This window comes from Mytilus galloprovincialis, chromosome 8 (genome assembly GCF_965363235.1).
Source record: "Mytilus galloprovincialis chromosome 8, xbMytGall1.hap1.1, whole genome shotgun sequence".
Classification (NCBI taxonomy): domain Eukaryota; kingdom Metazoa; phylum Mollusca; class Bivalvia; order Mytilida; family Mytilidae; genus Mytilus; species Mytilus galloprovincialis.
This window is the reverse complement of record NC_134845.1, coordinates 74,411,591-74,439,458: the sequence shown is the minus strand read 5'-3', so window position 1 is coordinate 74,439,458 and position 27,868 is coordinate 74,411,591. Positions and strand designations below refer to the sequence as shown.

The window sequence follows — 27,868 nt, the reverse complement described above, 5'->3', positions numbered from 1 at the left end:
TGCATCATAACGAATAGGAGTGTTATTTGCAGAAAAAAGTTTGATTCTGGGAGTTATAATAATGCATCTAAGATGGACAAGGCAATGCGAGATATCATTGAAGACAATTCGTAGAGTCAAAGGTATATAGAGTAAAATAGGAACACCAGCGTCTAAGGGCTTGTGGCGCAACGGATAACGCGTCTGACTACGGATCAGAAGATTCCAGGTTCGAATCCTGGCAAGCTCGGATAGTTTTTTGTCAATGCTTTTTAACACTCCCTTTTGAAACACGCATATATAGTGGACAGTCAGAAGTTACATTTAAAAGAAATGTCTGAACAGATTATAGAGTATCCAAACGTCAGAAACAATTTGAACTCATTGATAGCTAGGGTTTTGGTGGAATCTTTTATTAGCACATATATTATATGTTGTGGCTGTTTGCCAATCTTTACATTCAACATGTTAGAAGGATATAACAAAAATAATGTCCTCCCCGGCGGGGAATCGAACCCCGGTCTCCCGCGTGACAGGCGGGGATACTAACCACTATACTACCGAGGACTTGACGGTGAGAGCACAAATTTTAACAGATAAAGCTAAACTTTTAGAAATTACCAACACAAAAGCCAGAAAAGCTACTTTTCCCGCTTCCCTCAACTGAGAGATATAAGTGTGCATCATAACGAATAGGAGTGTTATTTGCAGAAAAAAGTTTGATTCTGGGAGTTATAATAATGCATCTAAGATGGACAAGGCAATGCGAGATATCATTGAAGACAATTCGTAGAGTCAAAGGTATATAGAGTAAAATAGGAACACCAGCGTCTAAGGGCTTGTGGCGCAACGGATAACGCGTCTGACTACGGATCAGAAGATTCCAGGTTCGAATCCTGGCAAGCTCGGATAGTTTTTTGTCAATGCTTTTTAACACTCCCTTTTGAAACACGCATATATAGTGGACAGTCAGAAGTTACATTTAAAAGAAATGTCTGAACAGATTATAGAGTATCCAAACGTCAGAAACAATTTGAACTCATTGATAGCTAGGGTTTTGGTGGAATCTTTTATTAGCACATATATTATATGTTGTGGCTGTTTGCCAATCTTTACATTCAACATGTTAGAAGGATATAACAAAAATAATGTCCTCCCCGGCGGGGAATCGAACCCCGGTCTCCCGCGTGACAGGCGGGGATACTAACCACTATACTACCGAGGACTTGAAGGTGAGAGCACAAATTTTAACAGATAAAGCTAAACTTTTAGAAATGACCAACACAAAAGCCAGAAAAGCTACTTTTCCCGCTTCCCTCAACTGAGAGATATAAGTGTGCATCATAACGAATAGGAGTGTTATTTGCAGAAAAAAGTTTGATTCTGGGAGTTATAATAATGCATCTAAGATGGACAAGGCAATGCGAGATATCATTGAAGACAATTCGTAGAGTCAAAGGTATATAGAGTAAAATAGGAACACCAGCGTCTAAGGGCTTGTGGCGCAACGGATAACGCGTCTGACTACGGATCAGAAGATTCCAGGTTCGAATCCTGGCAAGCTCGGATAGTTTTTTGTCAATGCTTTTTAACACTCCCTTTTGAAACACGCATATATAGTGGACAGTCAGAAGTTACATTTAAAAGAAATGTCTGAACAGATTATAGAGTATCCAAACGTCAGAAACAATTTGAACTCATTGATAGCTAGGGTTTTGGTGGAATCTTTTATTAGCACATATATTATATGTTGTGGCTGTTTGCCAATCTTTACATTCAACATGTTAGAAGGATATAACAAAAATAATGTCCTCCCCGGCGGGGAATCGAACCCCGGTCTCCCGCGTGACAGGCGGGGATACTAACCACTATACTACCAAGGACTTGAAGGTGAGAGCACAAATTTTAACAGATAAAGCTAAACTTTTAGAAATTACCAACACAAAAGCCAGAAAAGCTACTTTTCCCGCTTCCCTCAACTGAGAGATATAAGTGTGCATCATAACGAATAGGAGTGTTATTTGCAGAAAAAAGTTTGATTCTGGGAGTTATAATAATGCATCTAAGATGGACAAGGCAATGCGAGATATCATTGAAGACAATTCGTAGAGTCAAAGGTATATAGAGTAAAATAGGAACACCAGCGTCTAAGGGCTTGTGGCGCAACGGATAACGCGTCTGACTACGGATCAGAAGATTCCAGGTTCGAATCCTGGCAAGCTCGGATAGTTTTTTGTCAATGCTTTTTAACACTCCCTTTTGAAACACGCATATATAGTGGACAGTCAGAAGTTACATTTAAAAGAAATGTCTGAACAGATTATAGAGTATCCAAACGTCAGAAACAATTTGAACTCATTGATAGCTAGGGTTTTGGTGGAATCTTTTATTAGCACATATATTATATGTTGTGGCTGTTTGCCAATCTTTACATTCAACATGTTAGAAGGATATAACAAAAATAATGTCCTCCCCGGCGGGGAATCGAACCCCGGTCTCCCGCGTGACAGGCGGGGATACTAACCACTATACTACCGAGGACTTGACGGTGAGAGCACAAATTTTAACAGATAAAGCTAAACTTTTAGAAATTACCAACACAAAAGCCAGAAAAGCTACTTTTCCCGCTTCCCTCAACTGAGAGATATAAGTGTGCATCATAACGAATAGGAGTGTTATTTGCAGAAAAAAGTTTGATTCTGGGAGTTATAATAATGCATCTAAGATGGACAAGGCAATGCGAGATATCATTGAAGACAATTCGTAGAGTCAAAGGTATATAGAGTAAAATAGGAACACCAGCGTCTAAGGGCTTGTGGCGCAACGGATAACGCGTCTGACTACGGATCAGAAGATTCCAGGTTCGAATCCTGGCAAGCTCGGATAGTTTTTTGTCAATGCTTTTTAACACTCCCTTTTGAAACACGCATATATAGTGGACAGTCAGAAGTTACATTTAAAAGAAATGTCTGAACAGATTATAGAGTATCCAAACGTCAGAAACAATTTGAACTCATTGATAGCTAGGGTTTTGGTGGAATCTTTTATTAGCACATATATTATATGTTGTGGCTGTTTGCCAATCTTTACATTCAACATGTTAGAAGGATATAACAAAAATAATGTCCTCCCCGGCGGGGAATCGAACCCCGGTCTCCCGCGTGACAGGCGGGGATACTAACCACTATACTACCGAGGACTTGAAGGTGAGAGCACAAATTTTAACAGATAAAGCTAAACTTTTAGAAATTACCAACACAAAAGCCAGAAAAGCTACTTTTCCCGCTTCCCTCAACTGAGAGATATAAGTGTGCATCATAACGAATAGGAGTGTTATTTGCAGAAAAAAGTTTGATTCTGGGAGTTATAATAATGCATCTAAGATGGACAAGGCAATGCGAGATATCATTGAAGACAATTCGTAGAGTCAAAGGTATATAGAGTAAAATAGGAACACCAGCGTCTAAGGGCTTGTGGCGCAACGGATAACGCGTCTGACTACGGATCAGAAGATTCCAGGTTCGAATCCTGGCAAGCTCGGATAGTTTTTTGTCAATGCTTTTTAACACTCCCTTTTGAAACACGCATATATAGTGGACAGTCAGAAGTTACATTTAAAAGAAATGTCTGAACAGATTATAGAGTATCCAAACGTCAGAAACAATTTGAACTCATTGATAGCTAGGGTTTTGGTGGAATCTTTTATTAGCACATATATTATATGTTGTGGCTGTTTGCCAATCTTTACATTCAACATGTTAGAAGGATATAACAAAAATAATGTCCTCCCCGGCGGGGAATCGAACCCCGGTCTCCCGCGTGACAGGCGGGGATACTAACCACTATACTACCGAGGACTTGACGGTGAGAGCACAAATTTTAACAGATAAAGCTAAACTTTTAGAAATTACCAACACAAAAGCCAGAAAAGCTACTTTTCCCGCTTCCCTCAACTGAGAGATATAAGTGTGCATCATAACGAATAGGAGTGTTATTTGCAGAAAAAAGTTTGATTCTGGGAGTTATAATAATGCATCTAAGATGGACAAGGCAATGCGAGATATCATTGAAGACAATTCGTAGAGTCAAAGGTATATAGAGTAAAATAGGAACACCAGCGTCTAAGGGCTTGTGGCGCAACGGATAACGCGTCTGACTACGGATCAGAAGATTCCAGGTTCGAATCCTGGCAAGCTCGGATAGTTTTTTGTCAATGCTTTTTAACACTCCCTTTTGAAACACGCATATATAGTGGACAGTCAGAAGTTACATTTAAAAGAAATGTCTGAACAGATTATAGAGTATCCAAACGTCAGAAACAATTTGAACTCATTGATAGCTAGGGTTTTGGTGGAATCTTTTATTAGCACATATATTATATGTTGTGGCTGTTTGCCAATCTTTACATTCAACATGTTAGAAGGATATAACAAAAATAATGTCCTCCCCGGCGGGGAATCGAACCCCGGTCTCCCGCGTGACAGGCGGGGATACTAACCACTATACTACCGAGGACTTGAAGGTGAGAGCACAAATTTTAACAGATAAAGCTAAACTTTTAGAAATTACCAACACAAAAGCCAGAAAAGCTACTTTTCCCGCTTCCCTCAACTGAGAGATATAAGTGTGCATCATAACGAATAGGAGTGTTATTTGCAGAAAAAAGTTTGATTCTGGGAGTTATAATAATGCATCTAAGATGGACAAGGCAATGCGAGATATCATTGAAGACAATTCGTAGAGTCAAAGGTATATAGAGTAAAATAGGAACACCAGCGTCTAAGGGCTTGTGGCGCAACGGATAACGCGTCTGACTACGGATCAGAAGATTCCAGGTTCGAATCCTGGCAAGCTCGGATAGTTTTTTGTCAATGCTTTTTAACACTCCCTTTTGAAACACGCATATATAGTGGACAGTCAGAAGTTACATTTAAAAGAAATGTCTGAACAGATTATAGAGTATCCAAACGTCAGAAACAATTTGAACTCATTGATAGCTAGGGTTTTGGTGGAATCTTTTATTAGCACATATATTATATGTTGTGGCTGTTTGCCAATCTTTACATTCAACATGTTAGAAGGATATAACAAAAATAATGTCCTCCCCGGCGGGGAATCGAACCCCGGTCTCCCGCGTGACAGGCGGGGATACTAACCACTATACTACCGAGGACTTGACGGTGAGAGCACAAATTTTAACAGATAAAGCTAAACTTTTAGAAATTACCAACACAAAAGCCAGAAAAGCTACTTTTCCCGCTTCCCTCAACTGAGAGATATAAGTGTGCATCATAACGAATAGGAGTGTTATTTGCAGAAAAAAGTTTGATTCTGGGAGTTATAATAATGCATCTAAGATGGACAAGGCAATGCGAGATATCATTGAAGACAATTCGTAGAGTCAAAGGTATATAGAGTAAAATAGGAACACCAGCGTCTAAGGGCTTGTGGCGCAACGGATAACGCGTCTGACTACGGATCAGAAGATTCCAGGTTCGAATCCTGGCAAGCTCGGATAGTTTTTTGTCAATGCTTTTTAACACCATGTACAAGAATTCGTTCGGTCTTTAATGCGCATGCGCTAGTAATTGTCCATATACTTGACGAACGCACCTTTCAACAGGATGTTTACCTGAAATGTGCTCCGTTTGAATTGTGAATTTGGTGAGTTATATGAAAGTTATTGTTGTATAAACTGTTTCCGTATTTAATATAGATGTAAAAGACTTTAATAACAGAGAAAACCGCGTGTTTAACTGTTTATTTTCCCCTTATTCCTGCTGTGTAGCGCAGGATAAGGGGGGTAGTTTCGGTGTGTCTGACTTTTATTTGAGATATGTCCAAAAACCAAAAAGACATTGGAAAAATGGATAAGAAAGCACCAGAAAGTGTGGTTAAAGTTAATGAAAAGGAAAATCAAAGACAAAAGAATAAATATAAGGAACCTAGATTTGTAAGAGGTAGTAGGATTTATAGAAAAGAATGTACGGTGCGTATTGACAATATACCCAATTGGAAATATTCCGCTACTAAAGTGATTGAAATCTTAGAGAATTTATGTGGAGAAAATACAATTTTAGCCGTTGTTCCGTCGGAAAACAAACTGTCATATGAAGTGACAACAGACGATGAGGATACCGCTATTAAAATGACAAATGGAGTTGAAATTGGAGAAGATAAATTTAATTGTATATTTCAATTTAATGATGTGGTAGTTGTGTCAATTATGCATCTACCAGCATACATGGACGATGAAGAAATCTTACAACCGTTGATCAATAAAGGATGTGAAATAAAATCTGACCTGTTTAGACATGTTCATCCGAGGACACAAGTGGCAGATGGAACGCGATATGTTCATGTCAAATTTCCTCCTGGAATGGTTTCATTGCCGTGGTCAATGAAATTTGAAACAGGTTTAGGACCGAAATTTTTTCGAGTTGTTCATAATCATCAAAGAACATTGTGTAATAAGTGTGGATCCCCTCATCACAAGTACAGACAATGTCCACAGCTAATTTGTGAGGGTTGTGATGAGCAGGGACATAAAATGAGAGAATGTACTGCGAAGAAGTGTGATACATGCCGCAGCTTGCCTAATAGATGTTTTTGTAAAAAGGAGGATGATGGAATTTGCCCATATTGCAGAGGAAAACCTTGTGTATGTTATTGCGCGGTATGCAAACAACATTACAATGACTGTTCTTGTGGCGTACAAGGCACGACAGGCTCTGGAATTGATAGCAATGAACAAGTAGATGAGATAATTCAAATTGATGAAAATGAGAATGAAATGGAGGGAAATGATGAAGCTCTTGTATCAAGGCAAGATGGTAGTGATGATCAGCTTCCTGAAGAAGATGGTGAAGATAATGAAGAGGCGAATATGGTAGATGAATTGGACGTGAAGAATAATGGTGACAACATTTCAAGGGAAGAAGCCAATGATGATTCAAAGGTTCCTGTGCAGACAGAGACCAAGAGGAGTGAAGAAGGGACAAAAGAAAAGGTTCAAGAAAAGAAAGAAGATGACTTTGATAATGAACTTAGTCTTAATGTCAAAAATGTAAATGATAAAAATGATATTGTCATTAATGTTGATGTACACAAGTGCAATGATACTCAAGTAGATAATTTTGTTACTAAAGATAATGTAGAGATCAGTGATAATGAAACTGAAAATGAGAGTGAAAATTTGGAGAGTATGGAAACTGACTATGAGTCTTTTGATGAGAATAGTGATAATGAAGAACATGTATCTGGTTGTGTTGATGGTGCAACCGGTAGAGACAGGAAAAATGAAAATATTTTAAGTGTCTCTGGTTCAAGATTTAAACAAAGTCAATTAAAAAAGTCAGTCAAAACAAGAAGAAATATAATGAAATTTTTTCCTAAGGTTGATAAAGTTAAGGTTAGATCAGCTCCGTATGTAAAAAAAGGTAAAAATGGATTGTAAAATTTTTATTTTATTACTGTACTTAGCCATGGTACTGTTAGTGAGTCACAACTGTAATGGCCTGAGAAATATAGTTAATTGTAAAAAATATTTTTCAATTGCTAATGAAAGAAATATTGATATATTGTTATTACAAGAAACATTTTGGGATATTGAGTTAGTTGAAAGTATTGAACAATTGTATAATGGTAAAATATTGATGAGTAATGGCATAAATAGAAGGCAAGGTGTTGCTATTTTAGTAAGTAGAAAATATTGTGAAAATGTAAAACTTGTACATAATGATGAACATGGTAGATTTATTCATATAGAATTTCAATATAATGATATTGTTTGTAATATTGTTAACATATATGCACCAAATAACGTCAATGAAAGGGTAGAATTTTTTAGCTTTTTACAAAATTATATGTTGAATTTTGATAACATTATTATAGGTGGTGACTGGAATACCACATTGTCTGACCTAGATAGATGTACCAAAACAGGTCATAAGGTTGATAATGCTTTTAGAAAGTTGGAACATTTGATGAATGATTCGGATTTGTATGATATTTGGAGATTTAGAAATCCCAATAAAAGAGTGTTTTCTAGGAAAATGATATATAATGGAGTTTTAAAACAGTCTAGGCTGGATTATTTTTTGGTGAATAGACAATTAACTGTATTTATACAAAATATTTTTCACTATGATACTTCTTTGAGTGATCATAGTTTTGTAGAAATGAAAATTAATTTTGAAAATGTGGAAAAAGGACCAGGGTTGTGGATATTGAATAATTCTTTACTTACAAATGATGAGTATATTGAGAAGATTAAAAATACTATAGAAGAAGCAAAAAAGTGTCCATTGTATGGCACTGAATTTTTAATATGGTGGGATAACCTGAAATATAAAATTAAAAAGTTTAGTCAAGTTTTTGGAAAAAGAATTTTCAAAGAGAAACATTCTAAATTTTTTTCTATACAGAGTAGATTACAAAGAATATCTGAAAGAATAGCTAATGGTGAAATTGTTGATTTAGCTTATTATGAAAATTTAAAGATGGAATTAAGTGCTTTGGAAGAAGAAAGATGTAAAGGAGCAATTCTTCGCTCAAAGGCATACTGGGCTACTGAAAGCGACAAATGTACAAAATATTTTTTACAACTTGAGAAACATAAACAAGAATCAAATTGTATCAAAGAGTTATTGAATGATAACAATGAAAGTGTTTGTAACACAGAAGATATTTTGGATGTCGAGTATAAATTTTATAAGAAACTATACTCAAGTGTTGAAATTGATGAAACTGTTATGAATGAATTTTTAGAAAATGTTGATGTTAAAATTACAGAAGATGATAGTATTATGTGTGATGAAGATATTTCTTTACAAGAGATTGAATTTTCCCTTAAAAAAATGTCAAAAAACAAAAGTCCAGGATCAGATGGTTTGACAGTAGAATTTTATTGTACATTTTTTAGTTCTTTGAAAGATATTCTTTTAAAGCTTTTTCAAACTGTAGAAGAACAATTATGTATGTCTAGATCAATGAAATGTGGTATAATAAGTTTGATATATAAAAACAAAGGTGAAAGGAAATGTTTGAAAAATTATAGACCAATATCATTACTTCAAGTAGATTATAAAATTTTAGCAAAAATAATGGCTAATCGTTTTAAAAAGGTTTTGAGTAGAATTATATCAATATTTCAAACATGTTGCATACCGGGTAGAGACATAGCTGATGCAATAGCTAGCATTAGAGATATTATTGATATAATTGAGTCTGAAGGTTTAGAAGGGTATATTGTAAAAATGGACCAGGAAAAAGCTTTTGATAAAGTGTCTCACACATATCTTATTTCTGTTCTTAAAAGATATGGTTTTGGTGAAAGATTTATTAAATGGATAGAAATATTTTATACAGATATAAAGAGTTCCATAAAATGTAATGGTTTTTTAACAAAATATTTTAAGATTAGCAATGGTATTCGTCAAGGGTGCCCTATTAGCGCTCTTTTGTATGTATTGTCAGCTGAACCTTTGCAATGTGCAATAAGTAAATGTATTGATATAAAGGGAGTAGTAATACCACATGTAAATATTATGTCACTTATTTATCAACATGCAGATGACACAACTTTGACTTTAGGTGATAAGAATTCTATTTGTAAAACTATGGATGTATTTGATAGATATGGCAAAGCATCAGGATCAAAAGTAAACAAGTCAAAATCTGAGATATTGTGCATAGGTACTGCTAAAATTAGTCTCGCAGAGCAAGAACATATTGGGCTCAAATATTGTGAGGATTGTGTTCAGGTTTTAGGTGTATATGTAGGTAAAAATAAGAATATGTGTGATGAACTTAATTGGAAAGACAAGGTAAAGAAAATAAAAGCAATTACTAAGTTGTGGCAACAAAGACAGTTAACGCTTTTTGGAAGAGCAACTGTTGTTTCTACATTACTTATGTCTAGGCTTTGGTATACCATAGCTGTAACCTCGATACCTGAATGGGCTTTAGATGATATCAAAAAGTGTTGTTTAGATTTTTTATGGGGTCATGCGTCGCATTTAGTAAAGTATAGAGTTTTAGTGGGGAAAAAAGATGAGGGTGGAATAAATTATCCAGATATATATTTAAAATTATTATCATTCAGGTTGAAATTTGTTAGTAGATATTTCAATGAGGAATGTACAGCTATGTGGAAAAATACCATGAAATATTTTTTAAGAAAAATTCGTGGTATGAATATTGATAATTACTGTTTTTGTATGACACTTAATAAGGAAGATTGTAAATTACTTCCTAAATTTTATATTGAAATGATAGATGCTTGGCAATATGTTAAATCTTTCATAGATGTAGATATGAAATCTATGGATATTTTACAACAACCTCTGTTTTTAAATCCAGATATAAAAGTACAAGGAAAAATTGCCTTTTGGCAACATTTTATTGTAGCGGGTATAACTCAATCAAAGATTTGTGTTTTGAAGTTATTCCCGGTTTTTTGTCTTTTAATGCTGTCAAAGAAATGGTTTTAGATATGTATGATGACGTAAATGTTAAACAGTTACAATGTCAATATAGAGAATTAATTGAATGTATTCCAGAAGATTGGAAGAAATGTATCAAGCATGGTGTTTTTGATGCTAATAGAGATAAGTCACCATATTTTATTGTAACCTTTGGTGATAAGGGGAAAGATTTAATTAATTGCAAAACAAAAGATTTTTATGAGATTTTAATATCAAAAGTTTTTATCAAGCCAGATGTTGAGCAATTTTGGTTAGAAATTTTGAATGAACAAACTTTACCATTCTGTAATATGTGGAAATCGGTACACAATTACTGGAAGCCACCAGATTGTGTTCAATTAGATTTTAAGCTAATGCACAATAGAATTTTTACAAATGTCAAACTAAAGAGAATTGGATTGATGGATACAAACATATGTGACAGTTGTCAATCTGATATTGAGGATTTGCTACATATTTTTCTAGATTGTCAAATGTTAGTGTCTTTTCATGATTATATTAACCAATTGTTGGTTAAATTGTTGGAACGATGTGAAACGGATGTGATTGTAACACAAGGTTATAGAAAGCTGATTTTGTTAGGCATGTCAGGGAAATTCAAAAGTGTAAATGTTGTTTTTGTGAATTTTTTCTTATCGATTGTTAGACTGTGTATCATGAAAAAACGTCAGATTGTAAAACGTTCTACCTTAAATTTCAATCTCATAACTTTTTTCAAATATACAATGAAGAATTATGTTACATATTTCCATGCATATTGTAAAAGAACTAACAAAGAGAATGTGTTTGAGAAATATTTTATTGAACACAATCCAATTTTAAAAGAGACTGATGACATTTTATTGTTTTACTTATAGACTTAGAATATAAAAAAACAAAAAACAAAAAACTTTTGTATATGGACTAATTGATACTCATGTGTTGTTTGTGTAAATACTATGTATATAAATTGTCATAACATGCTGTATATTTCAAATGTTTTATGAATAAAGATAAAAAAAAAAAAAACGCGTCTGACTACGGATCAGAAGATTCCAGGTTCGAATCCTGGCAAGCTCGGATAGTTTTTTGTCAATGCTTTTTAACACTCCCTTTTGAAACACGCATATATAGTGGACAGTCAGAAGTTACATTTAAAAGAAATGTCTGAACAGATTATAGAGTATCCAAACGTCAGAAACAATTTGAACTCATTGATAGCTAGGGTTTTGGTGGAATCTTTTATTAGCACATATATTATATGTTGTGGCTGTTTGCCAATCTTTACATTCAACATGTTAGAAGGATATAACAAAAATAATGTCCTCCCCGGCGGGGAATCGAACCCCGGTCTCCCGCGTGACAGGCGGGGATACTAACCACTATACTACCGAGGACTTGACGGTGAGAGCACAAATTTTAACAGATAAAGCTAAACTTTTAGAAATTACCAACACAAAAGCCAGAAAAGCTACTTTTCCCGCTTCCCTCAACTGAGAGATATAAGTGTGCATCATAACGAATAGGAGTGTTATTTGCAGAAAAAAGTTTGATTCTGGGAGTTATAATAATGCATCTAAGATGGACAAGGCAATGCGAGATATCATTGAAGACAATTCGTAGAGTCAAAGGTATATAGAGTAAAATAGGAACACCAGCGTCTAAGGGCTTGTGGCGCAACGGATAACGCGTCTGACTACGGATCAGAAGATTCCAGGTTCGAATCCTGGCAAGCTCGGATAGTTTTTTGTCAATGCTTTTTAACACTCCCTTTTGAAACACGCATATATAGTGGACAGTCAGAAGTTACATTTAAAAGAAATGTCTGAACAGATTATAGAGTATCCAAACGTCAGAAACAATTTGAACTCATTGATAGCTAGGGTTTTGGTGGAATCTTTTATTAGCACATATATTATATGTTGTGGCTGTTTGCCAATCTTTACATTCAACATGTTAGAAGGATATAACAAAAATAATGTCCTCCCCGGCGGGGAATCGAACCCCGGTCTCCCGCGTGACAGGCGGGGATACTAACCACTATACTACCGAGGACTTGACGGTGAGAGCACAAATTTTAACAGATAAAGCTAAACTTTTAGAAATTACCAACACAAAAGCCAGAAAAGCTACTTTTCCCGCTTCCCTCAACTGAGAGATATAAGTGTGCATCATAACGAATAGGAGTGTTATTTGCAGAAAAAAGTTTGATTCTGGGAGTTATAATAATGCATCTAAGATGGACAAGGCAATGCGAGATATCATTGAAGACAATTCGTAGAGTCAAAGGTATATAGAGTAAAATAGGAACACCAGCGTCTAAGGGCTTGTGGCGCAACGGATAACGCGTCTGACTACGGATCAGAAGATTCCAGGTTCGAATCCTGGCAAGCTCGGATAGTTTTTTGTCAATGCTTTTTAACACTCCCTTTTGAAACACGCATATATAGTGGACAGTCAGAAGTTACATTTAAAAGAAATGTCTGAACAGATTATAGAGTATCCAAACGTCAGAAACAATTTGAACTCATTGATAGCTAGGGTTTTGGTGGAATCTTTTATTAGCACATATATTATATGTTGTGGCTGTTTGCCAATCTTTACATTCAACATGTTAGAAGGATATAACAAAAATAATGTCCTCCCCGGCGGGGAATCGAACCCCGGTCTCCCGCGTGACAGGCGGGGATACTAACCACTATACTACCGAGGACTTGACGGTGAGAGCACAAATTTTAACAGATAAAGCTAAACTTTTAGAAATTACCAACACAAAAGCCAGAAAAGCTACTTTTCCCGCTTCCCTCAACTGAGAGATATAAGTGTGCATCATAACGAATAGGAGTGTTATTTGCAGAAAAAAGTTTGATTCTGGGAGTTATAATAATGCATCTAAGATGGACAAGGCAATGCGAGATATCATTGAAGACAATTCGTAGAGTCAAAGGTATATAGAGTAAAATAGGAACACCAGCGTCTAAGGGCTTGTGGCGCAACGGATAACGCGTCTGACTACGGATCAGAAGATTCCAGGTTCGAATCCTGGCAAGCTCGGATAGTTTTTTGTCAATGCTTTTTAACACTCCCTTTTGAAACACGCATATATAGTGGACAGTCAGAAGTTACATTTAAAAGAAATGTCTGAACAGATTATAGAGTATCCAAACGTCAGAAACAATTTGAACTCATTGATAGCTAGGGTTTTGGTGGAATCTTTTATTAGCACATATATTATATGTTGTGGCTGTTTGCCAATCTTTACATTCAACATGTTAGAAGGATATAACAAAAATAATGTCCTCCCCGGCGGGGAATCGAACCCCGGTCTCCCGCGTGACAGGCGGGGATACTAACCACTATACTACCGAGGACTTGACGGTGAGAGCACAAATTTTAACAGATAAAGCTAAACTTTTAGAAATTACCAACACAAAAGCCAGAAAAGCTACTTTTCCCGCTTCCCTCAACTGAGAGATATAAGTGTGCATCATAACGAATAGGAGTGTTATTTGCAGAAAAAAGTTTGATTCTGGGAGTTATAATAATGCATCTAAGATGGACAAGGCAATGCGAGATATCATTGAAGACAATTCGTAGAGTCAAAGGTATATAGAGTAAAATAGGAACACCAGCGTCTAAGGGCTTGTGGCGCAACGGATAACGCGTCTGACTACGGATCAGAAGATTCCAGGTTCGAATCCTGGCAAGCTCGGATAGTTTTTTGTCAATGCTTTTTAACACTCCCTTTTGAAACACGCATATATAGTGGACAGTCAGAAGTTACATTTAAAAGAAATGTCTGAACAGATTATAGAGTATCCAAACGTCAGAAACAATTTGAACTCATTGATAGCTAGGGTTTTGGTGGAATCTTTTATTAGCACATATATTATATGTTGTGGCTGTTTGCCAATCTTTACATTCAACATGTTAGAAGGATATAACAAAAATAATGTCCTCCCCGGCGGGGAATCGAACCCCGGTCTCCCGCGTGACAGGCGGGGATACTAACCACTATACTACCGAGGACTTGACGGTGAGAGCACAAATTTTAACAGATAAAGCTAAACTTTTAGAAATTACCAACACAAAAGCCAGAAAAGCTACTTTTCCCGCTTCCCTCAACTGAGAGATATAAGTGTGCATCATAACGAATAGGAGTGTTATTTGCAGAAAAAAGTTTGATTCTGGGAGTTATAATAATGCATCTAAGATGGACAAGGCAATGCGAGATATCATTGAAGACAATTCGTAGAGTCAAAGGTATATAGAGTAAAATAGGAACACCAGCGTCTAAGGGCTTGTGGCGCAACGGATAACGCGTCTGACTACGGATCAGAAGATTCCAGGTTCGAATCCTGGCAAGCTCGGATAGTTTTTTGTCAATGCTTTTTAACACTCCCTTTTGAAACACGCATATATAGTGGACAGTCAGAAGTTACATTTAAAAGAAATGTCTGAACAGATTATAGAGTATCCAAACGTCAGAAACAATTTGAACTCATTGATAGCTAGGGTTTTGGTGGAATCTTTTATTAGCACATATATTATATGTTGTGGCTGTTTGCCAATCTTTACATTCAACATGTTAGAAGGATATAACAAAAATAATGTCCTCCCCGGCGGGGAATCGAACCCCGGTCTCCCGCGTGACAGGCGGGGATACTAACCACTATACTACCGAGGACTTGAAGGTGAGAGCACAAATTTTAACAGATAAAGCTAAACTTTTAGAAATTACCAACACAAAAGCCAGAAAAGCTACTTTTCCCGCTTCCCTCAACTGAGAGATATAAGTGTGCATCATAACGAATAGGAGTGTTATTTGCAGAAAAAAGTTTGATTCTGGGAGTTATAATAATGCATCTAAGATGGACAAGGCAATGCGAGATATCATTGAAGACAATTCGTAGAGTCAAAGGTATATAGAGTAAAATAGGAACACCAGCGTCTAAGGGCTTGTGGCGCAACGGATAACGCGTCTGACTACGGATCAGAAGATTCCAGGTTCGAATCCTGGCAAGCTCGGATAGTTTTTTGTCAATGCTTTTTAACACTCCCTTTTGAAACACGCATATATAGTGGACAGTCAGAAGTTACATTTAAAAGAAATGTCTGAACAGATTATAGAGTATCCAAACGTCAGAAACAATTTGAACTCATTGATAGCTAGGGTTTTGGTGGAATCTTTTATTAGCACATATATTATATGTTGTGGCTGTTTGCCAATCTTTACATTCAACATGTTAGAAGGATATAACAAAAATAATGTCCTCCCCGGCGGGGAATCGAACCCCGGTCTCCCGCGTGACAGGCGGGGATACTAACCACTATACTACCGAGGACATGAAGGTGAGAGCACAAATTTTAACAGATAAAGCTAAACTTTTAGAAATTACCAACACAAAAGCCAGAAAAGCTACTTTTCCCGCTTCCCTCAACTGAGAGATATAAGTGTGCATCATAACGAATAGGAGTGTTATTTGCAGAAAAAAGTTTGATTCTGGGAGTTATAATAATGCATCTAAGATGGACAAGGCAATGCGAGATATCATTGAAGACAATTCGTAGAGTCAAAGGTATATAGAGTAAAATAGGAACACCAGCGTCTAAGGGCTTGTGGCGCAACGGATAACGCGTCTGACTACGGATCAGAAGATTCCAGGTTCGAATCCTGGCAAGCTCGGATAGTTTTTTGTCAATGCTTTTTAACACCATGTACAAGAATTCGTTCGGTCTTTAATGCGCATGCGCTAGTAATTGTCCATATACAGCGATTACTTTTACTATAGATTTGAATGGGCAAATAGTTTATATACCCATATAACTTTATGTTAACATTTGCATTTCTTCTTTGCGTGGTTAAATATAGTTTCTTTAAGGTTTGAACTGTTTAATGATGTAAATATTATAAAATTATGATATTTTAAACATCCGTCACTTTTGATTTAAAATTTGCTACCATAAATAGCAAAGTAGCCCTTTTAATGTATACAGAGAAGGCATTGTTTTGCGAACCCCTGACATCTGTTTGCTTCAATAACAAATAGTATTCGTTATTTCCTTATTTTCGCGTGGATGTTTTAATAATCTCCAAAGACAGGCAAATAAAATGGTATTTTTGTCTAAAAATTAACTTTTGTAATTCTCCCGTCTTTTTATGGTTGAAAATTGAAAATTGTCATGGAAAAGAGAATTTTACACGCTTGGATACGAAGTCATCGGAAAAAGACTTATACTTTACGAATTAGTATGATTATATCTTTTAAGATTCTGATATACAATATAATTTTGAAGATATACATGTTTACTCTACATGTGACATTAAAGTAGACATACTTGCAATACACAAGGTATACGTTTTTGTGTATTTTCCCCTTTTCAATCATGATAGAGGATAAGGTATACAAAAGAATCATTATGTTGAAAAGTAAACTTCCAACAATTAACAATCTCAATATATTTTTCATTACAATGACAAAAATAAATTTGCTGGAAGCTTACCAGAAAAGACTGGTGTAACGGATGGATGCATGTCGAAATTAAAATCCTCCTTCGATTTTGATTGAATAAAAGAATAAGCTTCGTCGTTATTGCATATATCGTGACCATCCATAAACATCAATGGGATGAGGTTCTTTGGTTGCACCAGTTATATTTTTAACAGAAAAAATGGCTATGATTTTTTAAATTATTAAAGTTTCAATAATTATTATTTCATAATTTTTCCATAACTGTAAGCTAACTAACTACAGTGACATATACTACAAATGCAGTATACGTCTCTGCTAACAATAATGATTTATCTTCCCTGGAAAAAAAAACCCACATATTAAACATCCCAATACTCAGTAGTATGATAAAGTTTGAAATATGTTTTAACAGAATATTTACTAATTAACTTTTTAACAACTACATGTACTGCATAAACCTACACACCCCGGGATACCAATATTGATTTGTGTGATTCAAGTATCTTTGATTGTTCTTTACAGGGAGTGATGCGTGTATAAATATTATTAATTTTTCACACTTTTCTTATCATTTCAAGTTGAACACTTTCAGAGTTTTATCTTTGACGAGTTTTTGATTTGGCTAAGTTAGCTGCATGTATTTTGGTAAATACCCCGTGTTTACTAAATACTTTGTTATAGTTGAGATCCGTTACATATATTCCTTTAGAAATAAACATTATTATGAAATAATCATTAAAACGGATATGAAAATAAATTAAAAAATACTCAAAACTGTAATATATTTGGAAAAGTTTCAACTGAGACCAATTGCATGCAATCTCATCAGAAATAATTATTGTTCACTTTTCACCGACATGCATGCTGCTTTGTTTTAACCAAGCTAGTTTTTTTAAAATAAATAAGGCCGTTAGTTTTCTCGTTTGAATTGTTTTACATTGTCATTTCGGGGCCTTTTATAGCTGACTATTATAATTTACGCAATTGTTAGGTCATGACACAGTCTTTCGAATCAATTTGTACGTATCTGTTAAATGTAAAATGAAATTAGAAAAAAAAATCCGAATGAAAACTTTTAGGATTAATGTATTTATATAACATTGACAATATCACTTAATGATTGTGATGCGTTTAAAGCGTTTTTCTGTATTTACCCTTATCAATATCCAAAGTTATAACACCCCATACAATTAATTGGTTAAAGGTGTCTTTTTAAAACAAAGGAATATATAAAGTATCATCAGTATGATGACCATAAAATCAGTAGGACATCATCGTTTACGAAGCAGTAACATAAAGGTGTTTACTAATTCTGTTTATTTATGTTTACTATCTTTACATATAAAACATGTAAAAGATCATAAACAAGAAATAGATATTCAACATAATTTGATTACATAATATTTTTAATTTATTTTTACCTCATGTATCGAAGAAGTGAAATCGATTTTGTTTTAAATCATTCTCTATTTTAAACTTGCAAAATTTAATAGATTTTCATGATAGATGCATTTCGCCATCTTGCTGATCAAAGATGAAAAAAGAAACAAACTTTTCACCAAATTCGTTAATAGTTAAATTGAGTTAATATGAGTTTAGAATTTTTCTCTGTACCGATGTAATGCATTGTCTGTATGAGATTCAAAATATTTTACCAAGTCCTTCAACCAGACATGGCAAAATACAATATTTTAGGTGGGCAGATTTCTTTCTTTTTTTGACTTTTTTTTTTGTCTTATAAATTTTATTTTCTTAACAGAATTTGCATGTTTAGAAAAGTGTTCAGACATAAGAAAGAATTATGTTACACAATAATTACGCATCTCGTATAATAAAAACTAATTGAAATTATTATATATAAACCGTAATAATCCTAATTTGATTCTTTAACTCGGTTTTCTATTAAGATGACAAATTATTATACTATTGGAATTAAGCGTGGACATCGATCATCAAACATTCAAAACCCGTTGTGATCCGACATTTAATTATTTATGTACACAAGTTGGCGTGCAAAAATCAACAGCCTCCTCGGAAATACTGATAATCTCGTTTCCCTTGATAAAAAAATTGAGTTACCTCCCGTTTTTTAGTACGAGTTGTCTTTCTTGACCGAACTAATAGTTCAGTATGTCCCTTTTGAAACACGCATATATAGTGGACAGTCAGAAGTTACATTTAAAAGAAATGTCTGAACAGATTATAGAGTATCCAAACGTCAGAAACAATTTGAACTCATTGATAGCTAGGGTTTTGGTGGAATCTTTTATTAGCACATATATTATATGTTGTGGCTGTTTGCCAATCTTTACATTCAACATGTTAGAAGGATATAACAAAAATAATGTCCTCCCCGGCGGGGAATCGAACCCCGGTCTCCCGCGTGACAGGCGGGGATACTAACCACTATACTACCGAGGACTTGAAGGTGAGAGCACAAATTTTAACAGATAAAGCTAAACTTTTAGAAATTACCAACACAAAAGCCAGAAAAGCTACTTTTCCCGCTTCCCTCAACTGAGAGATATAAGTGTGCATCATAACGAATAGGAGTGTTATTTGCAGAAAAAAGTTTGATTCTGGGAGTTATAATAATGCATCTAAGATGGACAAGGCAATGCGAGATATCATTGAAGACAATTCGTAGAGTCAAAGGTATATAGAGTAAAATAGGAACACCAGCGTCTAAGGGCTTGTGGCGCAACGGATAACGCGTCTGACTACGGATCAGAAGATTCCAGGTTCGAATCCTGGCAAGCTCGGATAGTTTTTTGTCAATGCTTTTTAACACTCCCTTTTGAAACACGCATATATAGTGGACAGTCAGAAGTTACATTTAAAAGAAATGTCTGAACAGATTATAGAGCATCCAAACGTCAGAAACAGTTTTGAACTCATTGATGGGGTTTTGGTGGAATCTTTTATTAGCACATATATATGTTATGGCTGCATGCCAACCTTAACATTCAACATGTTAGAAGGATATAACAAAAGTAATGTCCTCCCCGGCGGGGAATCGAACCCCGGTCTCCCGCGTGACAGGCGGGGATACTAACCACTATACTACCGAGGACTTGAAGGTGAGAGCACAAATTTTAACAGATAAAGCTAAACTTTAGAAATTACCAACACAAAAGCCAGAAAAGCTACTTTTCCCGCTTCCCTCAACTGAGAGAAATAAGTGTGCATCATAAACGAATAGGAGTGTTATTTGCAGAAAAAGTTTGATTCTGGGAGTTATGCATCTAAGATGGACAAGGCTATGCGAGATGTCTTTGAAGACAATTCGAAGAATCAAAGGTATAAAGAGTAAAATAGGAACATCAGCGTCTAAGGGCTTGTGGCGCAACGGATAACGCGTCTGACTACGGATCAGAAGATTCCAGGTTCGAATCCTGGCAAGCTCGGATAGTTTTTTGTCAATGCTTTTAAACACACCCTTTGTTATAAAGTTCACCTCACTTTATTACCGTATCATCTGTTACAGTAATTATAATTGACAGATCAGCAACTCTCACATGTCTGCACATTCTTAAATAAACATGTAATTAAATAGATCAATTGAAGTTCTTATACACATGTGGTCATTCTGTAGTCTGACCATCAAACGATGTACTTGTTAATAAATTAGTTATAGAAACTGGATTGTATTATTACATAGCAAATATATTACACAATTTGGCGACGAGGAAAAAACTGGATATTAAAATAAATGTGAATTTCTACAAGTGACAATGCCGACTTACGGGAAATTAGACTCTTTTGATGAATCCGAAGATTGGACACAATATGTAGAACGTATGGAACATTATTTTAATGCTAATGAGATAGACGAAGAAGACCAGAAAAGGGATATTTTCTTAAGTGTATGTGGGAAGAATACCTACAAATTAATAAGGGATTTATTAGCACCAGCCAAACCAGGAACGAAATCACTGGCCGATTTAACAAAACTAGTGAAGGACCACCGAGATCCAGTACCATCAGAAATCATTCAGAGATTTAAATTTAACAGTAGGACAAGACACAGCGATGAGTCAGTGATGACATTTATTGCAGCACTAAGAAGTCTGACAGAACACTGTAATTATGGTGACACGTTAAACGCAATGTTACGTGACAGGTTAGTCGTCGGGATAAAGAGTGACCGCATACAGAGGAGGCTGTTAGCAGAGCCAAATTTAACATTTGAAAAGGCATTGGAAATTGCTACCGCTATGGAGACTGCAGAGAAGAATGCACAGGACATCCAAGCGAGTGGGACAAATGGAACATTTCAGAAACAAATCAACAAAGTTTCAAAATCATATACAAGAAACAACTCTGGAAATTCGAAACAAGGAGATTGTTACCGTTGTGGAGGAAATCACGTAGCCGCTGAATGCAGGTTCAAGGATGCAAAATGTCACAGTTGTAAAAAGAAAGGACATATCGCAAAGAAATGCCGTAACAAATCTGCCAGTGGGAATTTAAGTGAAAATCACAGAGAGTTTAAATCACGTTTTAAACCACGTGCTCATTTCATGGAGCAGGATGAAAGTAGTGAAAGTGAAAATGAAGTTTACTCAGTTTTTCATTTTGGAAATAAATCTAATGAGGCATACACAGTGCAAATCAATGTAAATGAATGTGAAATAGCCATGGAAATAGATACCGGAGCGTCAGTTTCTATCATGAGCGAGGATACTTACAAGGAATACAAGTCGAAATTCAGAATCGAACCGACAAGTGCTAAACTCCGAACATATATGGGAGAGCAGATTCCTGTAATAGGACGTGCAATCGTCAATGTCAATTACAAAAAGGAAAGCGCAAAATTACCATTACTAATAGTGAAGCGTAAAGGTCCGAATTTACTTGGCCGAGACTGGTTGAACAAACTCCAACTGGATTGGAAGGATATTTTCTCCGTCGTTGGAAGTGATAATCAATCAAGTGATTTGAATGTGATCTTGGAAGCAAATAAGGAGGTTTTCAAAGATGAACTTGGAACTGTAAAAGGCATGAAAGCCAAGATTTATGTTGATGAGAGTGCTGTACCGAAATATTTCAAGGCTCGCCCTTTGCCGTATGCGTTGAAGGATAAAGTGGAGATGGAACTTGAACGTCTTGAGAAGGAGGGTCAGATTCAGCAAGTGGAATTTTCCGACTGGGCCGCTCCGATAGTACCTGTAGTTAAGGAGAACGGATCTATTAGAATTTGTGGTGACTACAAGGTAACCGTTAATGCCGTTTCAAAGTTGGATAATTATCCTATTCCTAAAACAGAGGATTTATACGCAACGCTTGGAGGAGGACAAGAATATACAAAGTTGGATTTAAACCAAGCATATCAACAGATTGAACTTGATGAGGACAGTAAGAGGTATGTGACTATAAACACGCATAAGGGTTTATTCAGATACAATAGACTTCCGTATGGTGTAGCGTCCAGCCCAGGGATTTTCCAAAGAACACTTGAAAATGTTGTTCAAGGTATAGCCAATGTTTTGGTTCGAGTAGATGATATACTGATAACGGGTAAAACAAGGGAGAAACATCTTAATACTCTTTCTGAGGTATTGTCTAGATTTAAGAGAATCGGAATTCGGTTAAAGAAACAGAAGTGTGTGTTCATGGCCGAAGAAGTTGTTTATTTGGGATTTAAAATAAACAAACACGGAATATATCCAGTTGAGAGTAAAGTTGAGGCGATCGATAAAGCACCAAGTCCGACAAACGTGACAGAACTGAAAGCTTATCTTGGAATGCTGAACTATTACAATAGATTCTTAGCGAATTTGTCTCACTTGTTAAAGCCGCTACATGTACTTCTACAGAAAGACACAAAATGGAGTTGGGAAAAAGAACAGGAAAAAGCGTTCATAGAGTCAAAACAGCTGTTGAAATCCTCATCAGTACTTGTACATTTCGATCCGAAAAAGAAATTAATTTTAGCATGTGATGCATCACCATATGGATTAGGCGCCGTACTTTCGCATAAAATGGACGACGGCAGCGACAAACCAATAGCTTATACATCTCGAACACTTACATCAGCAGAGAAGAATTATTCCGTTCTTGAGAAGGAGAGTCTGGCCATAATATTTGGTATCAAGAAATTTCATCAATATTTGTATGGACACCCCGTTACAATCATAACCGATCACAAGCCGCTCATAGGTTTATTTCGAGAAGATAAACCTATACCTACAATGGCCGCATCTCGAATTCAAAGGTGGGCACTGACTTTAGCTGCATATGAGTACACGATTGTATACAAAGAAGGAACTATCCAGGAAAAGTTGAACCGTTTTCTTTTCAACTACCGTATTACGCCACAAACAACGACAGGACTGGCACCGTCAGAATTGCTAATGAAAAGGAAACTCAAGTCACGTCTAGATTTAGTTTTTCCAAATATCGAGAAGCGAGTTCAGGAGAGACAACAAAAACAGAAACATTATCACGATAAGAAATCTGTGATCAGACAAATTAATGTAGGACAAGGAGTATTTGCCCGAAATTTCGCAATTGGTTCAAAGATTAAATGGATTCCAGGAGAAGTTATAAAACAATCAGGACCACTTTCATTTCATATTAAATTGCAAGATGGACGTGTCATTCGTAGACATATTGACCACACCAGAGTACGAAACTTCGATTGCACAAACAACGAAAATGAAGAAAAATGTGACAATGACAGTGATTTGTTTGAGCCAGAAATAACTATACCGATAAGTACTCCTGAGACCGAACAACCGCAAATCGAGAACCCGTCAAACATGACTGAACAAATGGAACCACGCTATCCGAAGAGAATAAGAAAAGAACCATCGCATTTAAAGGATTTTGTGTTGAAATAAATGGTTGATTTATAAAGAGGCATAATAATCCTCACAACCGTTTGAAGTGCATTAAGTACTTCGCAGTGCATGTGACACTGTGTACATATCAATTAGTGTAAGAAATAACAACAAGACCAGTGCGAACATTTTTATTTTTATTTTCATAGTAGGACATTATAGTTTCAGTGCAGACAAACTTTAACGAATGAATCTTTGTGATCTGACATTTTTATTTGTTTTCAACTGATATGGACTTATCAATCAGTAGCCGTGAAAAGACATTAATTTTCTGTAATTGAGTTAATTTGTTTTTAATTTGTTTTTATCTAAGGCCGGAGAAGTGTTATAAAGTTCACCTCACTTTATTACCGTATCATCTGTTACAGTAATTATAATTGACAGATCAGCAACTCTCACATGTCTGCACATTCTTAAATAAACATGTAATTAAATAGATCAATTGAAGTTCTTATACACATGTTGTCATTATGTAGTCTGACCATCAAACGATGTACTTGTTAATAAATTAGTTATAGAAACTGGATTGTATTATTACATAGCAAATATATTACACCCTTTTGAAACACGTATATATAGTGGACAGTTAGAAGTTACATGTAAAAGAAATGTCTGAACAGATTATAGAGCATCCAAACGTCAGAAACAGTTTTGAACTCATTGATGGGGTTTTGGTGGAATCTTTTATTAGCACATATATGTTATGGCTGCATGCCAACCTTAACATTCAACATGTTAGAAGGATATAACAAAAATAATGTCCTCCCCGGCGGGGAATCGAACCCCGGTCTCCCACGTGACAGGCGGGGATACTAACCACTATACTACCGAGGACTTGAAGGTGAGAGCACAAATTTTAACAGATAAAGCTAAACTTTAGAAATTACCAACACAAAAGCCAGAAAAGCTACTTTTCCCGCTTCCCTCAACTGAGAGAAATAAGTGTGCATCATAAACGAATAGGAGTGTTATTTGCAGAAAAAGTTTGATTCTGGGAGTTATGCATCTAAGATGGACAAGGCTATGCGAGATGTCTTTGAAGACAATTCGAAGAATCAAAGGTATAAAGAGTAAAATAGAAACACCAGCGTCTAAGGGCTTGTGGCGCAACGGATAACGCGTCTGACTACGGATCAGAAGATTCCAGGTTCGAATCCTGGCAAGCTCGGATAGTTTTTTGTCAATGCTTTTTAACACACCCTTTTGAAACACGTTTATGTTCTTGTTCGTCAACTCAAACGAACATAAAATATTTATAAATAAAAAACCTAACACTATTTGGGATATCAGCTCGCCTGGACAGTACAGTTAAGCATATTTATTCATTTATTTACAATGTTTGTCTGCACGCCCGTAGCCGCTGCTTCAACATGTTCAACATATCATTTTCCAATTATACACAATCTACAAAAGAAATATCTTTGTTAACAATCTTTTCAAGCACGTATAATCTTAAAAAACATCCACATAAATCTTAAGCATGACTACATCAATTTTCAATATTGACAAAATAAAAGTGGGTGGGTGGGTGGGGTCAAATGACCAGACTTAACTGTCCGAAATGCAAGCGTCGAATGACAAATAACTACACATATATTTACCGTTACAATTCTTCCCGCTTATATTAGCTCGTGAAATACTCATTACTCTATAGAGAATACCTTCAAACCGGTATATCTAGTCATGTGACAAATGTCGCAACAAATACACGTGTTCTTTATAACATTGATAAATACATTTATGTTCTTGTTCGTCAACTCAAACGAACATAAAAATTTATAAATAAAAAACCTAACACTATTTGGGATATCAGCTCGCCTGGACAGTACAGTTAAGCATCGAATGAAAACAAAGAAAGGGAACAGATAATAGTTATTTTACAGCAATAATTATATCTTATATACCCAATTTTTTAGATACTGACAATCTATTATCTATACTTTCTTTTATATAACCATCTTTAGCATTTTCGCTTTTCCATCGCCCATGTTTTTTAAATAGACGATCTTCAACCCCTGCTGCTGCTGCAGCGGTTGCTCCACCTGAACGTAAACTGTGAAGACCGAACTGTTTTTTATCTAGACCGATGGTTTCTAATGCATTCAACAATACTTCTCTAGCTCTAGTGTATGAAAGTGGTGAATTTTTCCTTAACTTATAAGTTCCACTTTTACTACAATAACTTAAAGACCTGAATACAAATTCGTCAGAATTTTCTGCTATTTGAGCTAACTTCATATAATGTTCTAACATAGCCACTGGACAAGTATTATTTCCAGTTTTAGAAATAACTACATCACGACCTTCCCTGTAAACATCAGTTTTGCTCTGTTCTAAAAATAGCTTAACATGAGTAGGTAAAAAGGATACATTAGATCTTTTCAAATTAGCTAATTCAGAAAATCTTAAAAATCCTGCATAACTTAATAAGCACATGCATGCAATGCGTACATCTTTAAGATTATTACAATCTTGACCATATAAATGAACAATTTTTGATAAAATGTTAGCTGTAATAGGTTCCTTTTTATTAATTTTATGTCCAATTTTTCTGTATGACCCTTCACGAACAGAAATAACCAAGTCGGAATTGCAAGGGTTCGGAAAACCGGCCAGCTTGTGTGCCCAAGAAATCGCATATACAGCCTCATCTATTTTACTTGTAGAGTTGAATGTTTCTGATATATGAACTAAGTATAATGCAATATGAGCAGTAGAAGCTGGTAATGAAGAAATGCAATGTAATTTTGACCACTTACACCAAGAGTTGAATCCATAAGTGTACTTCTTTCTAGTGCTGTCCGCCCTCGACGATAGAACATAATCTGGAAGCTTCTGTACAAGATGATCAGGCATACTAGGATGAATATCGCTGGACAATGATTGCCATATCCCAACATTGAAAATGTCTGTAAAATGTGTTAACGTTATAAAAATTAATAAGCTCAAAACATAATATATATTTTAAAATTAGCATGACCATACTTCACATTAAACCAGAAGTCTTGTCACATACATTTGACCTTGTCAACTATAATTCTTGACCATGTCACCACCAATACATTATTGGTAAATCATTAATAAACGTAACCATGTCAACTATTTTGTATATGACCGTGTCACCGCTACCCAGTAGCATCTAACATAACCGCCAAAACTGGTGTTATGAATTGTTCTTGAGCAAATATAGAACTTGGGTTCGACCCTCTTACAAAGATACCTTCTGTATCTATAAATTCAATTACATCTGTAACATGTACCTGGTATTCTAGGTTTTTATCAAAAATCTTAGTCCAATAGGCTGCCGATTTCCATTTAGGAACAATCAAGGTCCCTTTGGCCTTACAGTAAATCAAGTGCTTAATACACCGAATAACCGAATAAACAGGTGGTACCAACCAATTATTCTCATTTGACCAATCTTGTGTAAAAGCATCTACAGCTATTGCACACGGGTTCCAAAACATAGAATTGTATCTACACACTTTTGCATTCTGAGAATTTGCAAACTGGTCTATTGTGTAAGGACCTTATAAATCATTCATAAATTGAAAAAACTCATTTGATACGCCCCAGTCCTCGTAATCAACCATTCTACTGATATAATCAGCTTGAGAGTTTTGCGATCTAGGAATCCATTGAATGTCAATGGAAATGCATTTTTTAATACAGACCGAAAAAATCGACAAAGCTAAAAATTGTAGTTTTTCATTCATACTACCAGCTTTTACAATTTTAACACAGTTCTGATTATCTGTGTACCATTTAAGCGTTTTGCCTTCAAAAACATTTTTGAAAGATATCAAGGCTAGCTCTATAGCCTTTAACTCCCTCCATGTCGAACTTTCTTGAGCTTCAGAAAAATCCCACGTTTCATGAAAAATTTTCTTGTCAAGTTCTACTGAATATGCACCTGCCCCTTTACCACTGCCGTCAGAGTAAATTACAACATGTGACTTTGAGTAATGACCCAACAACTTAATGTTTAAACTATGTATGTTTTTTAACCAAAAATGCAGTTCTGATAAGACTTTGTATGGACATGGAAATAACAGCCATTTGTCCCATTCTGTTCTACACTCTATTGCCATATAACAAAATTTTG

The 27,868-nt window shown here is 35.5% G+C and overlaps 1 protein-coding gene and 35 non-coding genes across 36 annotated transcripts; 19 read left to right on the top strand and 17 right to left on the bottom strand.

Moving 5' to 3' along the window:
- The first annotated feature begins 156 nt into the window (after nt 1-156).
- Nucleotides 157-229, top strand: Trnar-acg (transfer RNA arginine (anticodon ACG)). The gene has a single exon. It is a non-coding gene; the product is annotated as a tRNA-Arg (tRNA).
- Nucleotides 230-474: 245 nt separating this feature from the next.
- On the bottom strand, nt 475-546 carry Trnad-guc (transfer RNA aspartic acid (anticodon GUC)). The gene has a single exon. It is a non-coding gene; the product is annotated as a tRNA-Asp (tRNA).
- A 268-nt stretch (nt 547-814) lies between these two features.
- On the top strand, nt 815-887 carry Trnar-acg (transfer RNA arginine (anticodon ACG)). Its single transcript has one exon. It is a non-coding gene; the product is annotated as a tRNA-Arg (tRNA).
- Nucleotides 888-1,132: 245 nt separating this feature from the next.
- Nucleotides 1,133-1,204, bottom strand: Trnad-guc (transfer RNA aspartic acid (anticodon GUC)). Its single transcript has one exon. It is a non-coding gene; the product is annotated as a tRNA-Asp (tRNA).
- A 268-nt stretch (nt 1,205-1,472) lies between these two features.
- Nucleotides 1,473-1,545, top strand: Trnar-acg (transfer RNA arginine (anticodon ACG)). Its single transcript has one exon. It is a non-coding gene; the product is annotated as a tRNA-Arg (tRNA).
- A 585-nt stretch (nt 1,546-2,130) lies between these two features.
- Nucleotides 2,131-2,203, top strand: Trnar-acg (transfer RNA arginine (anticodon ACG)). Its single transcript has one exon. It is a non-coding gene; the product is annotated as a tRNA-Arg (tRNA).
- Nucleotides 2,204-2,448: 245 nt separating this feature from the next.
- Trnad-guc (transfer RNA aspartic acid (anticodon GUC)) lies at nt 2,449-2,520 on the bottom strand. The gene has a single exon. It is a non-coding gene; the product is annotated as a tRNA-Asp (tRNA).
- A 268-nt stretch (nt 2,521-2,788) lies between these two features.
- On the top strand, nt 2,789-2,861 carry Trnar-acg (transfer RNA arginine (anticodon ACG)). The gene has a single exon. It is a non-coding gene; the product is annotated as a tRNA-Arg (tRNA).
- Nucleotides 2,862-3,106: 245 nt separating this feature from the next.
- On the bottom strand, nt 3,107-3,178 carry Trnad-guc (transfer RNA aspartic acid (anticodon GUC)). Its single transcript has one exon. It is a non-coding gene; the product is annotated as a tRNA-Asp (tRNA).
- A 268-nt stretch (nt 3,179-3,446) lies between these two features.
- On the top strand, nt 3,447-3,519 carry Trnar-acg (transfer RNA arginine (anticodon ACG)). The gene has a single exon. It is a non-coding gene; the product is annotated as a tRNA-Arg (tRNA).
- A 245-nt stretch (nt 3,520-3,764) lies between these two features.
- Nucleotides 3,765-3,836, bottom strand: Trnad-guc (transfer RNA aspartic acid (anticodon GUC)). The gene has a single exon. It is a non-coding gene; the product is annotated as a tRNA-Asp (tRNA).
- Nucleotides 3,837-4,104: 268 nt separating this feature from the next.
- Trnar-acg (transfer RNA arginine (anticodon ACG)) lies at nt 4,105-4,177 on the top strand. Its single transcript has one exon. It is a non-coding gene; the product is annotated as a tRNA-Arg (tRNA).
- A 245-nt stretch (nt 4,178-4,422) lies between these two features.
- Nucleotides 4,423-4,494, bottom strand: Trnad-guc (transfer RNA aspartic acid (anticodon GUC)). The gene has a single exon. It is a non-coding gene; the product is annotated as a tRNA-Asp (tRNA).
- Nucleotides 4,495-4,762: 268 nt separating this feature from the next.
- Nucleotides 4,763-4,835, top strand: Trnar-acg (transfer RNA arginine (anticodon ACG)). Its single transcript has one exon. It is a non-coding gene; the product is annotated as a tRNA-Arg (tRNA).
- A 245-nt stretch (nt 4,836-5,080) lies between these two features.
- Nucleotides 5,081-5,152, bottom strand: Trnad-guc (transfer RNA aspartic acid (anticodon GUC)). Its single transcript has one exon. It is a non-coding gene; the product is annotated as a tRNA-Asp (tRNA).
- A 268-nt stretch (nt 5,153-5,420) lies between these two features.
- Trnar-acg (transfer RNA arginine (anticodon ACG)) lies at nt 5,421-5,493 on the top strand. Its single transcript has one exon. It is a non-coding gene; the product is annotated as a tRNA-Arg (tRNA).
- A 6,277-nt stretch (nt 5,494-11,770) lies between these two features.
- Trnad-guc (transfer RNA aspartic acid (anticodon GUC)) lies at nt 11,771-11,842 on the bottom strand. The gene has a single exon. It is a non-coding gene; the product is annotated as a tRNA-Asp (tRNA).
- A 268-nt stretch (nt 11,843-12,110) lies between these two features.
- Trnar-acg (transfer RNA arginine (anticodon ACG)) lies at nt 12,111-12,183 on the top strand. Its single transcript has one exon. It is a non-coding gene; the product is annotated as a tRNA-Arg (tRNA).
- Nucleotides 12,184-12,428: 245 nt separating this feature from the next.
- Nucleotides 12,429-12,500, bottom strand: Trnad-guc (transfer RNA aspartic acid (anticodon GUC)). The gene has a single exon. It is a non-coding gene; the product is annotated as a tRNA-Asp (tRNA).
- A 268-nt stretch (nt 12,501-12,768) lies between these two features.
- Trnar-acg (transfer RNA arginine (anticodon ACG)) lies at nt 12,769-12,841 on the top strand. Its single transcript has one exon. It is a non-coding gene; the product is annotated as a tRNA-Arg (tRNA).
- A 245-nt stretch (nt 12,842-13,086) lies between these two features.
- On the bottom strand, nt 13,087-13,158 carry Trnad-guc (transfer RNA aspartic acid (anticodon GUC)). The gene has a single exon. It is a non-coding gene; the product is annotated as a tRNA-Asp (tRNA).
- A 268-nt stretch (nt 13,159-13,426) lies between these two features.
- Nucleotides 13,427-13,499, top strand: Trnar-acg (transfer RNA arginine (anticodon ACG)). The gene has a single exon. It is a non-coding gene; the product is annotated as a tRNA-Arg (tRNA).
- Nucleotides 13,500-13,744: 245 nt separating this feature from the next.
- Nucleotides 13,745-13,816, bottom strand: Trnad-guc (transfer RNA aspartic acid (anticodon GUC)). Its single transcript has one exon. It is a non-coding gene; the product is annotated as a tRNA-Asp (tRNA).
- Nucleotides 13,817-14,084: 268 nt separating this feature from the next.
- Trnar-acg (transfer RNA arginine (anticodon ACG)) lies at nt 14,085-14,157 on the top strand. The gene has a single exon. It is a non-coding gene; the product is annotated as a tRNA-Arg (tRNA).
- A 245-nt stretch (nt 14,158-14,402) lies between these two features.
- Nucleotides 14,403-14,474, bottom strand: Trnad-guc (transfer RNA aspartic acid (anticodon GUC)). The gene has a single exon. It is a non-coding gene; the product is annotated as a tRNA-Asp (tRNA).
- A 268-nt stretch (nt 14,475-14,742) lies between these two features.
- Nucleotides 14,743-14,815, top strand: Trnar-acg (transfer RNA arginine (anticodon ACG)). Its single transcript has one exon. It is a non-coding gene; the product is annotated as a tRNA-Arg (tRNA).
- A 245-nt stretch (nt 14,816-15,060) lies between these two features.
- On the bottom strand, nt 15,061-15,132 carry Trnad-guc (transfer RNA aspartic acid (anticodon GUC)). Its single transcript has one exon. It is a non-coding gene; the product is annotated as a tRNA-Asp (tRNA).
- Nucleotides 15,133-15,400: 268 nt separating this feature from the next.
- On the top strand, nt 15,401-15,473 carry Trnar-acg (transfer RNA arginine (anticodon ACG)). Its single transcript has one exon. It is a non-coding gene; the product is annotated as a tRNA-Arg (tRNA).
- A 245-nt stretch (nt 15,474-15,718) lies between these two features.
- On the bottom strand, nt 15,719-15,790 carry Trnad-guc (transfer RNA aspartic acid (anticodon GUC)). Its single transcript has one exon. It is a non-coding gene; the product is annotated as a tRNA-Asp (tRNA).
- Nucleotides 15,791-16,058: 268 nt separating this feature from the next.
- Nucleotides 16,059-16,131, top strand: Trnar-acg (transfer RNA arginine (anticodon ACG)). The gene has a single exon. It is a non-coding gene; the product is annotated as a tRNA-Arg (tRNA).
- Nucleotides 16,132-19,267: 3,136 nt separating this feature from the next.
- Nucleotides 19,268-19,339, bottom strand: Trnad-guc (transfer RNA aspartic acid (anticodon GUC)). The gene has a single exon. It is a non-coding gene; the product is annotated as a tRNA-Asp (tRNA).
- Nucleotides 19,340-19,607: 268 nt separating this feature from the next.
- Trnar-acg (transfer RNA arginine (anticodon ACG)) lies at nt 19,608-19,680 on the top strand. The gene has a single exon. It is a non-coding gene; the product is annotated as a tRNA-Arg (tRNA).
- A 239-nt stretch (nt 19,681-19,919) lies between these two features.
- Nucleotides 19,920-19,991, bottom strand: Trnad-guc (transfer RNA aspartic acid (anticodon GUC)). The gene has a single exon. It is a non-coding gene; the product is annotated as a tRNA-Asp (tRNA).
- A 261-nt stretch (nt 19,992-20,252) lies between these two features.
- Nucleotides 20,253-20,325, top strand: Trnar-acg (transfer RNA arginine (anticodon ACG)). Its single transcript has one exon. It is a non-coding gene; the product is annotated as a tRNA-Arg (tRNA).
- Nucleotides 20,326-24,858: 4,533 nt separating this feature from the next.
- On the top strand, nt 24,859-24,931 carry Trnar-acg (transfer RNA arginine (anticodon ACG)). Its single transcript has one exon. It is a non-coding gene; the product is annotated as a tRNA-Arg (tRNA).
- A 248-nt stretch (nt 24,932-25,179) lies between these two features.
- Nucleotides 25,180-27,259, bottom strand: LOC143043515 (integrase/recombinase xerD homolog). Its single transcript, XM_076215797.1, has one exon. It carries the CDS (start codon nt 26,617-26,619, stop codon nt 25,660-25,662), a length of 960 nt encoding a protein of 319 aa, XP_076071912.1. The 5' UTR covers nt 26,620-27,259; the 3' UTR covers nt 25,180-25,659.
- Between the last annotated feature and the right edge of the window lie 609 nt (nt 27,260-27,868).

Excerpts from the sequence above, each read along its gene's own strand:
- LOC143043515 (XM_076215797.1), bottom strand. The coding sequence starts at position 26,619 with ATGCCTGATCATCTTGTACAGAAGCTTCCAGATTATGTTCTATCGTCG.